This window comes from Nerophis ophidion, linkage group LG03 (assembly GCF_033978795.1).
Source record: "Nerophis ophidion isolate RoL-2023_Sa linkage group LG03, RoL_Noph_v1.0, whole genome shotgun sequence".
Taxonomy (NCBI): Eukaryota; Metazoa; Chordata; class Actinopteri; order Syngnathiformes; family Syngnathidae; genus Nerophis; species Nerophis ophidion.
In genome coordinates this window covers 25537980-25551185 of record NC_084613.1, presented here as the reverse complement: position 1 = coordinate 25551185, position 13206 = coordinate 25537980, and the positions used below count along the sequence as shown (strand labels likewise).

The 13206-nt window shown below is 40.4% G+C and overlaps 1 protein-coding gene across 1 annotated transcript in view; it reads left to right on the top strand.

Moving 5' to 3' along the window:
- otogl (otogelin-like) overlaps window positions 1–13206 on the top strand; it is an 82951-nt gene that overhangs the window by 69706 nt on the left and 39 nt on the right. The window contains exons 54-56 of the mRNA XM_061893773.1: window positions 7982–8027; window positions 12827–12906; window positions 12979–13206. The exon at window positions 12979–13206 is cut by the window's right edge and continues 39 nt beyond it. Coding sequence (XP_061749757.1) covers window positions 7982–8027; window positions 12827–12906; window positions 12979–13179 — 327 coding nt within the window. The 3' untranslated portion in view covers window positions 13180–13206. The remainder of the gene's footprint in view (window positions 1–7981; window positions 8028–12826; window positions 12907–12978) is intronic.

Genomic DNA, 13206 nt, shown 5'->3' with positions numbered 1-13206 from the left:
ATCCTCAAAAAGTTCAGAGAATCTGGAGAAATCGCTGCACGTAAGCGATGATATTACGGACGTTTGATCCCTCAGGCGGTACTGCATCAAAAACCGACATAAGTGTGTAAAGGATATCACTACATGGGCTCAGGAACACTTCATAAAACCACTGTCAGTAACTACAGTTGGTCGCTACATCTGTAAGTGCAAGTCAAAACTCTACTATGCAAAGCCAAACCCATTTATCAACAATATCCTGAAACGCCGCCGGCTTGGCTGGACCCGAGCTCACTTAAGATGGACTGATGCAAAGCGGAAAGGTGTTCTGCGGTCTGACAAGTCCACATTTCAAATTATATTTGGAAAACAGAGGGCGTGGTGTCCTCTAGAACAAAGAGGAAAATAACCATTTGGATTGTTAAAGGCGCAAATTTCAAAAGCCAGCATCTGTGATGGTATGGGGGTGCATTATTGCCCAAAAGGCCTGGGTAACTTACACATCTGTGAAGGCACCATTAATGCTGAAAGGTACATACAGGTTTTGGAGCAACATATGTTGTCATCCAAGCAACTTTATCATGGACGCCCCTGCTTATTTCAGCAAGACAAGTGTTACAACAGCGTGGCTTCGTAAAAAAAGAGTGCTGGTACTTTCCTGGCCCGCCTGCAGTCCAGACCTGTCTCCCATGGAAAATGTGTGGCGCATTATGAAGCGTAAAATACAACAGCTAAGACCCCGGACTGCTGAACGACTGAAGCTCTACATAAAACAAGAATGTGAAAGAATTCCACTTTCAAAGCTTCAAGAATTAGTTTCCTCAGTTCCCCAACGTTTGAATGTTGTTAAAAGAAAAGGTGATGTAACACAGTGGTGAACATGCCCTTTCCCAACTACTTTGGCACATTTTGCAGCCATGAAATTCTAAGTTAATTATGATTTGCCCAAAAAAATAAAAGTTTTTGAGTTTGAACATCAAATATGTTGTCTTTGTAGTGCATTCAATTGAATATGAGTTGAAAAGGATTTGCAAATCATTGTATTCCGTTTATATTTACATCTAACATAATTTCCCAACTCATATGGAAACGGGGTTTGTAGTAGATTTAGATGGATGGGTGTCTTGGTTAATTGAATATTTTAAATGGGTGGTCAGAGACTACCGAAATGTATTCCATCGAGTATCCTACATCAGGTAAAAGTGAAAGTCAGGTGGTTTACTCAAATATTTTTGTTCATGTCCGAGTGTGTTCTTCGTCTCTCGCTTCCAAACAGGGTACGAGAGGCTTCACTGCGCGCACGCTCTCAGCACCTGGGTACGCTTAGTTAATAGCAGAATTAAATGTAGTGTGTGAATCCACGTGTTAGTCATCAACAATCGTTGTGTCCGTGTGTGGAGGCGTGACTACTAGCTTACACACCGAGAGAGCCTTGCTCGTTGCAACTCGCTAGTGAGAAGCACCACCAGGTAAATAAGATTGGGAGGAATAACAATGGTGTAAAAACCAATGGTAATATTTCGGTTTCAAATCGAATGAGGAATAGGCAACCATCAACACGGACAAACAAGACAAATTGCGCAATATGTTGGCAACAACAATACAAATACAAAACAAACCACTCAGCCCAGTTTTTTTCACTGAGGGAAAAACTGCACTTCAAGGTGCAATTTTTGCTAACTTAGATTGAGAGTCCATTTTGTGTTTGTTTACTTGTTTAGGATACCGTATTTTTCGTACCATAGAGCGCACTGGTATATAAGCCGCTCCCACTAAATTTTAGAAGAAGAAAAAATGTTTCCACATTCGCCGCACAGAAAGCTTTTGTACATTTTTATTTACATACCTTAAAGGCCTACTGAAAGGAGATTTTCTGATTTAAACGGGGATAGCAGGTCCATTCTATGTGCCATACTTGATAATTTCATGATATTGCCTTACTTTTGCTGAAAGGATTTAGTAGAGAACATCGACGATAAAGTTCGCAACTTTTGGTCGCTAATAAAAAAGTACCGGAAGTAGCAAACGATGTGCGCGTGACATCACGGGTTGTAGAGCTCCTCACATCCCCACACTATTTACAATCATAGCCACCAGCAGCGAGAGCGATTCGGACCGAGAAAGAGATGATCTCCCCAATAATTTGAGCGAGGATGAAAGATTCATGGATGAGGATTGTGAGAGTGAAGGACTAGAAAAAAAAAAGGGAAAAAAAAGGCGAGTGCGGTGGGAACGATTCAGATGTTATTAGACACATTTACTAGGATAATTCTGGAAAATCCCTTATCTGCTTATTGTGTTACTGGTGTTTTAGTAAGATTATATGGTACCTAAAAGTCGGAGGGGTGTTGCCACGGGTGTGGTGACCGCCAGTGTCTCCGGTGGGAGGAGGTAAGAGAGTCCGCAGCTGCAGGAAGACGCAAGCTCCGCTCATGTCTACGGTAAGAGCCGACTTATTACCACACCGAAACCTGCCGGTTGACATGTGGTCGGGAACCATGTTCGCTTGACCGTTCTGTTCCATAGTAAAGCTTCAGCTTCGGGAATGTAAACGAGGAAACACCGGCTGTGTTTGTGTTGCTAAAGGTAGCTGCAATACACAGCTTCCCACCTAGATCTTTCTTCTTTGACTTCTCCATTATTAATTGAACAAATTGCAAAAGATTCAGCAACACAGATGTCCAGAATACTTTGTAATTATGCGATTAAAGCAGACGACTTTTAGCCGTGATCGGTGCTGGAAGAACATGTCCGCTACAACCGGTGACGTCACGCGCACGCGTCATCATACACGTCATCATACGCATCATAATTCCGCGACGTTTTCGACAGGATACTTTGCGGGAAATTTAAAATTGCAATTTAGTAAACTAAACCGGCCGTATTGGCATGTGTTGCAATGTTAAGATTTCATCATTGATATATAAACTAGCAGACTGAGTGGTCGGTAGTATTGGGTTTCAGTAGGCCTTTAATTGTTTCCAAACGGTGTCTGTATGGCGGTAAAACAGAAGTCATCTTAATGGACCAACAAGCAGCGCAAGCTAGTTCTCGTCTCAGTCAAAGAGACTCAATAACTTAACGTGCGTAACTGAAACAATACAAAAATAATGCCATTGTAATTTTATAATACTAACACAGAAACTTGTAAACATGTTAGCATATTAGCTAATGCTAATGAGGCTCTAGTACTCTTACATACGTCACACATGGGACGGTTTAGCAAGTAAGAATAGATTTAGTTATATTGTAAAACTTACACATCTTATGAGTAGAACGCTATTGATGGCCAGAAGACTGATTGGCTGTTACGGTCCCCATGCCGCTTGTCTCGTTTTAAAAGGGACGTGTGTCATATAGGACAGATGCTATGGAGTTATTGGTTCTTATTGAACTGTTAATTTAACAAAATAATTAAAGTAAAAATTGTATTGTCTCTTATCAAGTGAGGCTTGGCAGCATACGCAGGTGCGCGGTCATCAACTGTGCTGGCTATTCGCTGGAGTGAGTGAAAGACCGCTTCGCAAATCACCATACTTGCCAACCCTTCCCGGATTTTCCGGGAGACTCCCGAAATTCAGCGCCTCTCCCGAAAACCTCCCGGGACTAATTTTCTCCCGAAAATCTCCCGAAATTCAGGCGGAGCTGGAGGCCACACCCCCTCCAGCTCCTTGTGGACCGGAGCCTGTTTTCACGTCCGCTTTCCCACAGCATGTCTGTCCAATGAAGTTATAACTGTAGAATGATCGAGGGCGAGTTCTTGGTTTCTTATGTGGGTTTATTGTTAGGCAGTTTCATTAACGTCTTCCAAGCGCGGAAACAACACACAACAACAGCAGTCCGTTTTCGTCTACCGTAAAGCAGTTGGTCTGCCGTAAACAGCATTGATTGATTGAAACTTTTATTAGTAGATTGCACAGTTCAGTACATATTCCGTACAATTGACCACTAAATGGTAACACCCGAATAAGTTTTTCAACTTGTTTAAGTCGGGGTCCACGTTAATCAATTCATGGTAATGTTTGACACTCTTAAACAGGACAATACTGCCATCTACTGTACATGTATATGGTTAGAAAAACAAGGATGGACAATTCCACCCTTAACTCAACAATGAGTAGATTAGTGTTATGTGTGTGTAAATGTGTAAATAAATGAACACTGAAATTCAAGTATTTCTTTTATACATATATATATATATATATATATATATATATATATATATATATATATATATATATCTAGTCATCATTGTCACCGACGTCCCACTGGGTCATTATTGTCACCCACGTCCCACTGGGTGTGAGTTTTCCTTGCCCTTATGTGGGCCTACCGAGGATGTCGTAGTGGTTTGTGCAGCCCTTTGAGACACTAGTGATTTAGGGCTATATAAGTAAACATTGATTGATTGATTGATATATATATGTATTAGGGCTGGGCAACGATTACAAATTTTAATCGAAGTTAATCACACTATTTCTCCGATTAATCGCGATTAACTGCATTGTATACGCAAAGCCCAATAATGAATTGAAAAGTAGTGTGTAGTGCACCTTTATTGGAATATTCTCCCACATGAACAAAAGCACTAAAACATTTGTTGTGCAAACACAATTTAAATCAGTACTTGTTAAACAGTAGCATGTAACAACGGCAATTATACTTACGGTTGAAAGCGCTTGTCTTAACACAGGAGTCGGCAACCTAAAATATTGAAAGAGCCACATTGGACCAAAAATACAAAAACAAATATGCCTGGGGCCCCAAAAAAATGAAAGCTATATTACATATAGATAGTTTCATGAGATATAAATTTAATTAAGAGGACTTAAAGGAAACCAAATGAGCTCAAATATAGCTACAAATGAGGCATCGTAATGCAATATGTACATATAGCTAGCCAAAAAAGCATGTTAGCATTGATTAGCTTGCAGTCATGCAGTGACCAAATATGTCTGATTAGCACTTCACACAAATCAATAACGTCCACAAAACTCACCTTTGTGCATTCTTGCACAACGCTAAAATTTTAGTGGACAAAATGAGACGGAAAAAGAAATGGCATAAAACACGTCTTAGAAAGTCGGAAAAAGTTATACATGTAAACAAACTGCGGTGAGTTCAAGGACAGCCAAAATTAGTAGGACAAAACGGCGCTCGCCAAATACTCGAATCAGTGAAGCATGTTTAATACAAACAGTGTGCTTTATAACAATTAGGGAGATTTGTGTCATGTTTGTCTTCCTACAGAAATGATATTAAAACAACAAATATTGTTTTTATATTTTTTTCCTCATCTTTTTCCATTTTTCATACATTTTTGAAAAAGCTCCAGAGAGCCACTAGGGCGGCGCTAAAGAGCCGCATGCGGCCAGAGCCGCGGGTTGCCGACCCCCGTCTTAACAGAATGGCAATGCAACACTGGAATACCTGCACTGAGCAAACTTGTCCAAAAGATGGCGCTTTAGCACAAACAATAACACTGTGTATTTGCTTGTTGTTGACCATAAATGATAGCGCAGGAAAAAGGCAGCAGCTTGTAGTTAGGATTTTACGGTAAATAAAAGATTTTGACGTTTCCAATGGTTAAAAATTGTAGGGGCCACTATGTGCTTTTTTGTACATTCCACATCCTAACCTGTCATGATCCCTGTCAACATCCTGTTTGCAGGGGCGCCGCTAAGGATTTTGGGCCCCATGAAAATAATCTTTACAGGGCCCCCAACACATAATTTCATCATCATTAGGGGCCCCTAGAATCCGTCTCCTTTACCCCCCTTTTCGGCGCCCCTGCCTGTTTGTCTCCATTTGCCACCACTCCTCTGGTCTGAGCACTGGCTCCATCACCTGTTCCCGGTTGGCAATTAGGAAACCCCTGTCCCTGGTGGCCAATCAGTATGCTTTTTGGGACCAGATTATTTTGCTTTGTACCTTAACATTGTCCCTTTGCTTGATTTGCGCTTCATACGCTTGTTTTCCATTTGTGCAATTCCCAGATGCACATCTTTGTTTTTGTGTTAACTGCGTTTCACTAATAAAGTGTGCTTGTTTTCTGCACTTGCCTGCTGTCTCTGCATTCCAGGGTCTATATATACACCAAAAGCAATACAGTGGAGTTTAATCAATTTTCTTCTTATTCTTTATTAGTTTTAGTATCATTATTACACTAGGGCTTTAGCACATTTAAAATCTTACCATACATTGCGTACATACAAAATATTCATCAAAAACCATGATGAAAAATGTTTCCTTAACTATTATTTGGCCGCAAGCGACCACTGGAGTGCTGACAAAAATTATCTGTTTTTCGGCTGTGGTCCATATGGGCCGCAGCACAACTAAGTTGTAATACACTTGTGGCAGTAATGACAATATTACACAAACGGAAATCTGGAGCTAAAGTCATGGAGAAGTTTCTTGAGCGCAAAAATTATGATTAAAGTGGTAAAGCTTTGTTTTCATTTGCATTTTAATTTCATTGACAGTTCAGTTAAGAAACATATTCATTATTGATTTATTTTATTTATTTTAGCACAACATAATTGGAAGGAAAAATGTTTTGAATGCAGTAGGGCTGGGCGATATATCGATATACTTGATATATCGCGGGTTTGTCTCTGTGCGATATAGAAAATGTATATGTTCTCACGCAGTTGCTTTTAACTGCTGGCATTACACTGCATGCGTTTCTCCCTCTTTCTTGCCTCTCCTTCTCACAGAGGCTTAAAACAAGCGCACCTTCTTACATTTGTTACATACTGTCACTTGAGCAACGTCATACGCTCCCGCGGAGCAGAGAGGTAGCAGCATGGGTAACAATAGCTGTGAGGCTAACAGTGTGGTGGGGGTGGTAATACAAGAGAGAGAAGGTGCGATTCTGGTAACAAATGGAGAAATAATTAATTTGTAAGAAAAACAACAGGGGGTTCATCGTCTGGCGGTGGTTTGACTTCAAGTGGGAATATGATGAATATTTATGCGGCAGAAGCCATCCATCCATCCATCATCTTCCGCTTATCCGAGGTCGGGTCGCGGGGGCAGCAGCCTAAGCAGGGAAGCCCAGACTTCCCTATCTCCAGCCACTTCGTCTAGCTCTTCCCGGGGGATCCCGAGGCGTTCCCAGGCCAGCCGGGAGACATAGTCTAGCATTGCTACAAAAAGTAGCAGCACTGCTAATTTGTAGCATCATTTTAAAAGTAACTTGCTACAGAGTGAAAAGTGCTTCAAACTGTGCATGTCAACATCTCCGTTCGGTGCCACACCCACAAAATGCCAAAGCAACTATTTCCACTTCAACACCGTGAGACATCATGCACAAAAGTGCACTTTATTTGTTTTTAACTATTGTAGCGGTGTTCTGTACAAAAAATACACCTTAATTTAGTGTTGTTTTGATATGTCATCTTAGTGACATCATGCACAAAAGTGCGCTTTATTTGTTTTAAACTATTGTAGTGGCATTCTGTACAGAAAGTGCACTTTAATATAGTGTTGTTTTGATATGTCATCTTAGTGACATCATGCACAAAAGTGCACTAATAGCTTGTTTTAAAATTTCTCTGACAATCCTGCACTTTCTGTTTTTTGACATGAAGGTTTGTGCCACTGCTTAATAACTGTTTAATAAATACAGTTTTGGTGAATTGAATTAGTTGTGAATTCCCTCTCTGCATGAAGTTTAAAATGAGCATATATTAATGAAGTATGAACAAGAATGTTTTAATGTAGACACATGGAATCATCATACTGCTGTGATTATATGCATCAAGTGTTCATTCAAGACTAAGGGAAAATATTGCGATATATATCGTGTATCGTGACATGGCCTAAAAATATCGAGATATTAATAAAAGGCCATATCGCCCAACCCTAGTATGCAGTACATTCTGTTAGTACTTATTTTTCTAATCAGACATCAAAATGTGTTATCAGCTCAGGCCTATTTTATAGTACTGTTTATTTTAGTCATGTTGTGGGGTGAAGTATTCTTCTCTACTTGCAGAACGGTGGCGTGGTTCAGAGTTACGTAGACGGCTGCTGCAAGACATGTGAGTGTCCTTCACTCCTTTACACGCTTCATGCTTTCAGCCTGCATTGACCAGGGTGAGCGCCTTGTTGCCTGGCAGTGGATGGGCTTATTGGCTGTTTTTTTTGGGGGGTGTGGCCTGCATTAGAAGTTTGGGGATCAATCATCATGCTTTCCCACGACCCGTGGCTTTGGAGAAGTGAAAAATCATCCGTGCATCAGTGATGAATTTGTGCTTTCCGAGTGATTTGATGTGAATTGTTTCTGCAGTCTCACCCGTTTGCCTGCTTTGACCTAGCAGTTGCTCCTCGGTGAGGATGTGAACTGGTGTTTGCTGAGGTGTGGAAGACGTGAACTCAATGTGCATGCTGGGTGGCCTTCTCTCTGTGTCTTTGCAATGTTGAACTGGATTATTATTTTTTTTAACAATGTTTGTGTTCTCCTGGCACTCTTTGCTCTCCTGACCATGCCCATTACCAGGTGCTGGAGCGGGTGTTTTACCGTTTACCGTTAATCCCGTAACCCCCACTGGTAGTACTAACTGTGACACAGGTACCTCCACTTTGTACCTTCTCAGTAAATCTTTGGTCTTCTGACTTTCAGGGACTATTGTGTTTGGATGTCTGAATATGTCATTGTCTTTCTTGCCTTTAAAATAACAAATCATCATTTCTATAGTGGTGATCATATTACATTCAATCCCCTTACAATCAACTAACCATCTTTGGCCCATTCTGGACAGCTGCTAATGAAAAAAAGTAATTGTATTGCACCTAACTATAAAAAAGCGCCTGCTGCTGGGCAACAAAGCGCCAGCTCTTTTGGCTGCAAGTGTGTGAAAATGTACTACATTTTGTGAACATATACCAAAGATGCTTATTTAGAGGCATAAAAAGTGAAAAAAATGTTCTTTGCAGATAGAACAGAAAACAGTTATTATTTATTCATGTTTATTTTGAACATTGTGTGTGGTTTTAGCAGTATTTTATTAACTCGAAGCAATAATGTTCATAAAGATCAGGGGTGCCCAAATAGCGCTGGGCGATATATAGATATACTCGATATATCGCGGGTTTGTCTCTGTGCGATATAGAAAAAGGAATATATGTGATATTCGAGTATACATTCTCACGCAGTTGCTTTTAGCTGCGGGCATTACACTACAGGCTTTTATCACTCGTTCTTATCTCTGCTTCTCACAGACACATAAAACAAGCGCACCTACTTACATACGTCACATACGTACACGCCCTCGCGGAGCAGAGAAGTAGAGGCATGGGTAACGTTAGCTGAGGTGAGAGTGGTAATTTTAGAGAAAGAAGGTGTGAATCTGGTAACAAATGAAGGAAGAATTAATTAACAAGAAAAACAGCAGGGGGTCTGGCGGTGGTTTGGCTTCAAGTGGGAATATGTCGAACAGAGAACCGTAATTTGTCCAGTGTGGGGCAAAAGCGTTGCTACAAAAAGTAGCATTACTGCTAATATGTAGCATCATTTGAAAATTCACCGCCGCTAGAGAATGAAGAGTGCTTGAAATTCTGCATGTCAACATCTACGTTCGGTGCCACACCAACAAAATACAGAAGCTACCATTTCCAGATCAAAACGGTATGAAAAAACTAGTCAACAACAGAAAGAGATGATGTCCGCAGGAACCTACAACATAGCGAGGGATATACACAATTTGATTTCCTATTATGTAGCTAATTTTTATTTGACTGTTATTGAAATATTTTGGGTGACATCATGCACAAAAGTGCCCTTTATTAGTTTTAAAACATTGTGGCCTTGTGTACAAAAAGTGCACTTTAAGTTAGTGTTGTTTTGATATGTCATCTTAGTGACATCATGCACAAAAGTGCACTCATAGTTTGTTTTAAAATGTCCCTGACAATCTTGCACTTTCTGTTTTTAAATGACATGAATGTTTGCCACTACTTAATAACTTTAAATAATACAGTTCTGGTCAATTGACATAGTTGTAATTTCTCTCTCTGCATGAACGTTTAAAAGGAGCATATATTAATGCAGTATGAATAAGAATGTTTTAATGTAGACACATAGAACCAACATACTGGTGTGATTATATGCATCAAGTGTTGATTCAAGGCTAAGACAAAATATCGAGATATATATCGTGTATCGTGACATGGCTTAAAAATATTGAGATATTAAAAAAAGCCATATCGCCCAGCTCTATGCCCAACCTTATCCACTGAGGGCCGCGGTTCCCAAAAAAAATAAAAAGCGGGGGCCATTTTGATAGTTTTTACGTTCAAAACCAGTACAATATTTGGATTTTTTTTCAAAGAACCAGAAAATGCAATTTCAGTATAAATTGTGTGTGAATGCTGACCAGAAAGCCAATTGAAATGCAAACAGTTTGCACAATGACAAGATAGCGGCAAGTAAAAAAAACATTTGCAAATGAGCTAATAAAAAAGAAAGCTAGCATGCTAACAGTAGTTTGCTAACAAAACAGTGCCTACAGTGAGCAATAGTATAATACATAAAATAAGTCTTCGTTTACATTGCACACCAAATTTGATTTTTTTTGCCCTCAAGTGACACAGATCAGATTTTTTTTTTTGCATCAGATTCAGGCCACGTCAGGAAGTAGTCCAAATCCGATTGGAATCTGATCTTTTCAAATGTGACTTCAATCTAAAACGGCAATACTGTACGTGACATATTCGCATCTTTGGTTGAGCCAAGTCATTTGTGTGCGCGGGAAAAGACGCAGTCCGCCAGTGGAGGTGGATACTTCATCACAACAACCGGTTTCGGTGAGAAAAGTCTATTTTTGCCGGATGAATTTTCGGTGCATCACTTGTTAATAGTGCGCAAATAATAAGCTATTTGTAATAAATGAATATATATTTTGATTCTGAAGAATTGGCGATGTCCGTGTTGCCTCTGTTAAACAGACGTAAAAACATTACTACCCTCCCAAATATGTAACACTATATATATTCAACTCCTGTTTAAGGAGGTACTTGCTGCTATTGGATCAAGTGTCCTTAACATTATCAATAGTAGGCTCACTTCTGGAATAGTTCCAGTAGAGTTTAAACATGCAGTGGTACGACCTCTACTTAAAAAACCAAGCCTCGACCCCTCTCTCCTCTCTAACCCTAGACCTATCTCTAATCTTCCATACATTTCCAAAATATTAGAGAAGGTTGTCTACAGTCAGTTGTTGCCCTTCTTAGAGGATAATGGTATCACTGAGCTGTTCCAGTCCGGTTTTAAAGCTCTCCACAGCACAGAGTCAGCGCTTCTAAAAGTTTTTAACGATATCCTCCTGACAACTGATTCTGGTAAATATGTCATCCTAGTGCTTTTAGATCTGTCTGCTGTGTTCGACACCGTCGACCACACCACCTTAATCACTCGTCTTGAGAACTGTGTGGGTATTAAGGGCGCCGCCCTCAACTGGTTCCGGTCGTACCTAGCCGACAGGAGTTTTTGTGTAAAAATAGACAGTTTTATGTCTTCCACAGCTCCTTTATCACACGGGGTCCCCCAGGGCTTAATCCTTGCCCCAATCTTATTTGCGCTTTACCTTCTCCCCCTTGGTTCTATTTTTAGGAAATACGGTATTGCATTTCATTTTTATGCCGATGATTGCCAGATCTATTTTCCCATGGCACAAAATAACACGGTTCAACGTCTCATTGACTGCCTACATGACATCAAAGCCTGGCTTTCAGCTAACTTCCTGAGCCTAAATGAAGACAAAACAGAAGTTATGTTGTTCGGTCCAAGTCGCTCTCCCTCCCCCAACGTTGACCTCGGCATTGTGACCCCGTATCTCAGCGACTGTGTCACAAACTTGTGGGTAAAGTTTGACTCAGATTTTAAATTCAAAAACCAAATTAGCAGAGTAGTTGAAAAAAGCTTTTATCATTTATGCCAAATAGCGAAAGTGAGTTGAGTTTATACCAAAAAGTTCCATTTTGGTTTCATCTGACCACATGACATTCTCCCAATCCTCTGCTGTATCATTCATGTATCTGTTTTGGTGTAAACTCAACTCGTCGTGTTTGGAGGAAGAAGAATACTGAGTTGCATCCCAAGAACACCATACCTACTGTGAAGCATGGGGGTGTAAACATCATGCTCTGGGGCTGTTTTTCTGCTAAGGGGACAGGACAATTGATCCGTGTTAAGGAAAGAATGAATGGGGCCATGTATCGTGAGATTTTGAGCCAAAACCTCCTTCCGTCAGTGAGAACTTTGAATGGTTGACCAAATACTTATTTTCCACCATAATTTACAAATACATTCTTTAAAATTCCTACAATGTGAATTCCTGGATTTTTTTTTCACATTCTGTCTCTCACAGTTGAAGTGTACCTATGATGAAAATTACAGACCTCTGTCATCATTTTAAGTGGGAGAACTTGCACAATTGGTGGCTGACTAAATACTTTTTTGCCCCACTGTAGGTAGCATTTGTCAAGTAACAAAAATATTTGACACTGAGTTGTATACCTGCACAATCAGAAAAAAAGCTAGCATGCAACTGTGCCGTGGCCTGTTAAATAATTATCTAAGAGCTGCAACCCTTTGGACACCCCTGATATAGATGAAAACATTAACTAAATGTCATTTATACTACCATAAATGTGTTTATTAATAAAATACCACCTTTAAGAACATTCCAAAGTTGCCCAGAACATTACTTAGTTGTTGTCTAGATCCATGGTTTCTTCCTAAAGGCGCACTTTTTGATTTAGTCCTTGCATTGGATTTATTGGATGTTTGTAATTATACTGCATTCATCCTCCTTTTGGCCTTCTGCGAACGTGACTACAGGTAAAGAAGACAGTAAGACATGCAAGCGAGTGGCCATCCGGACTACCATACGTAGGGATGACTGCAGGAGCAACACACCAGTGAGATAACACACACACAATGTACACAAACACTGTTGGTCTGTAACTACAGTATACTGCACCTTGTTACAGGTGACTGTCTTCTCCTGCGATGGCAAATGTCCGTCCGCCACCATCTTCAACTTCAACATCAACAGTCACGCCAGGTTCTGCAAGTGCTGCCGTGAGAGCAGACTGCAGTCCCGTGCGGTCTCGCTGTTCTGCACACGCAACGGCACCAGTGTGCAGTACTACTTCCAGGAGCCTCTGGACTGCACCTGCCAATGGAACTGAATGGAAGAATAACAGAAGGGGAGATCT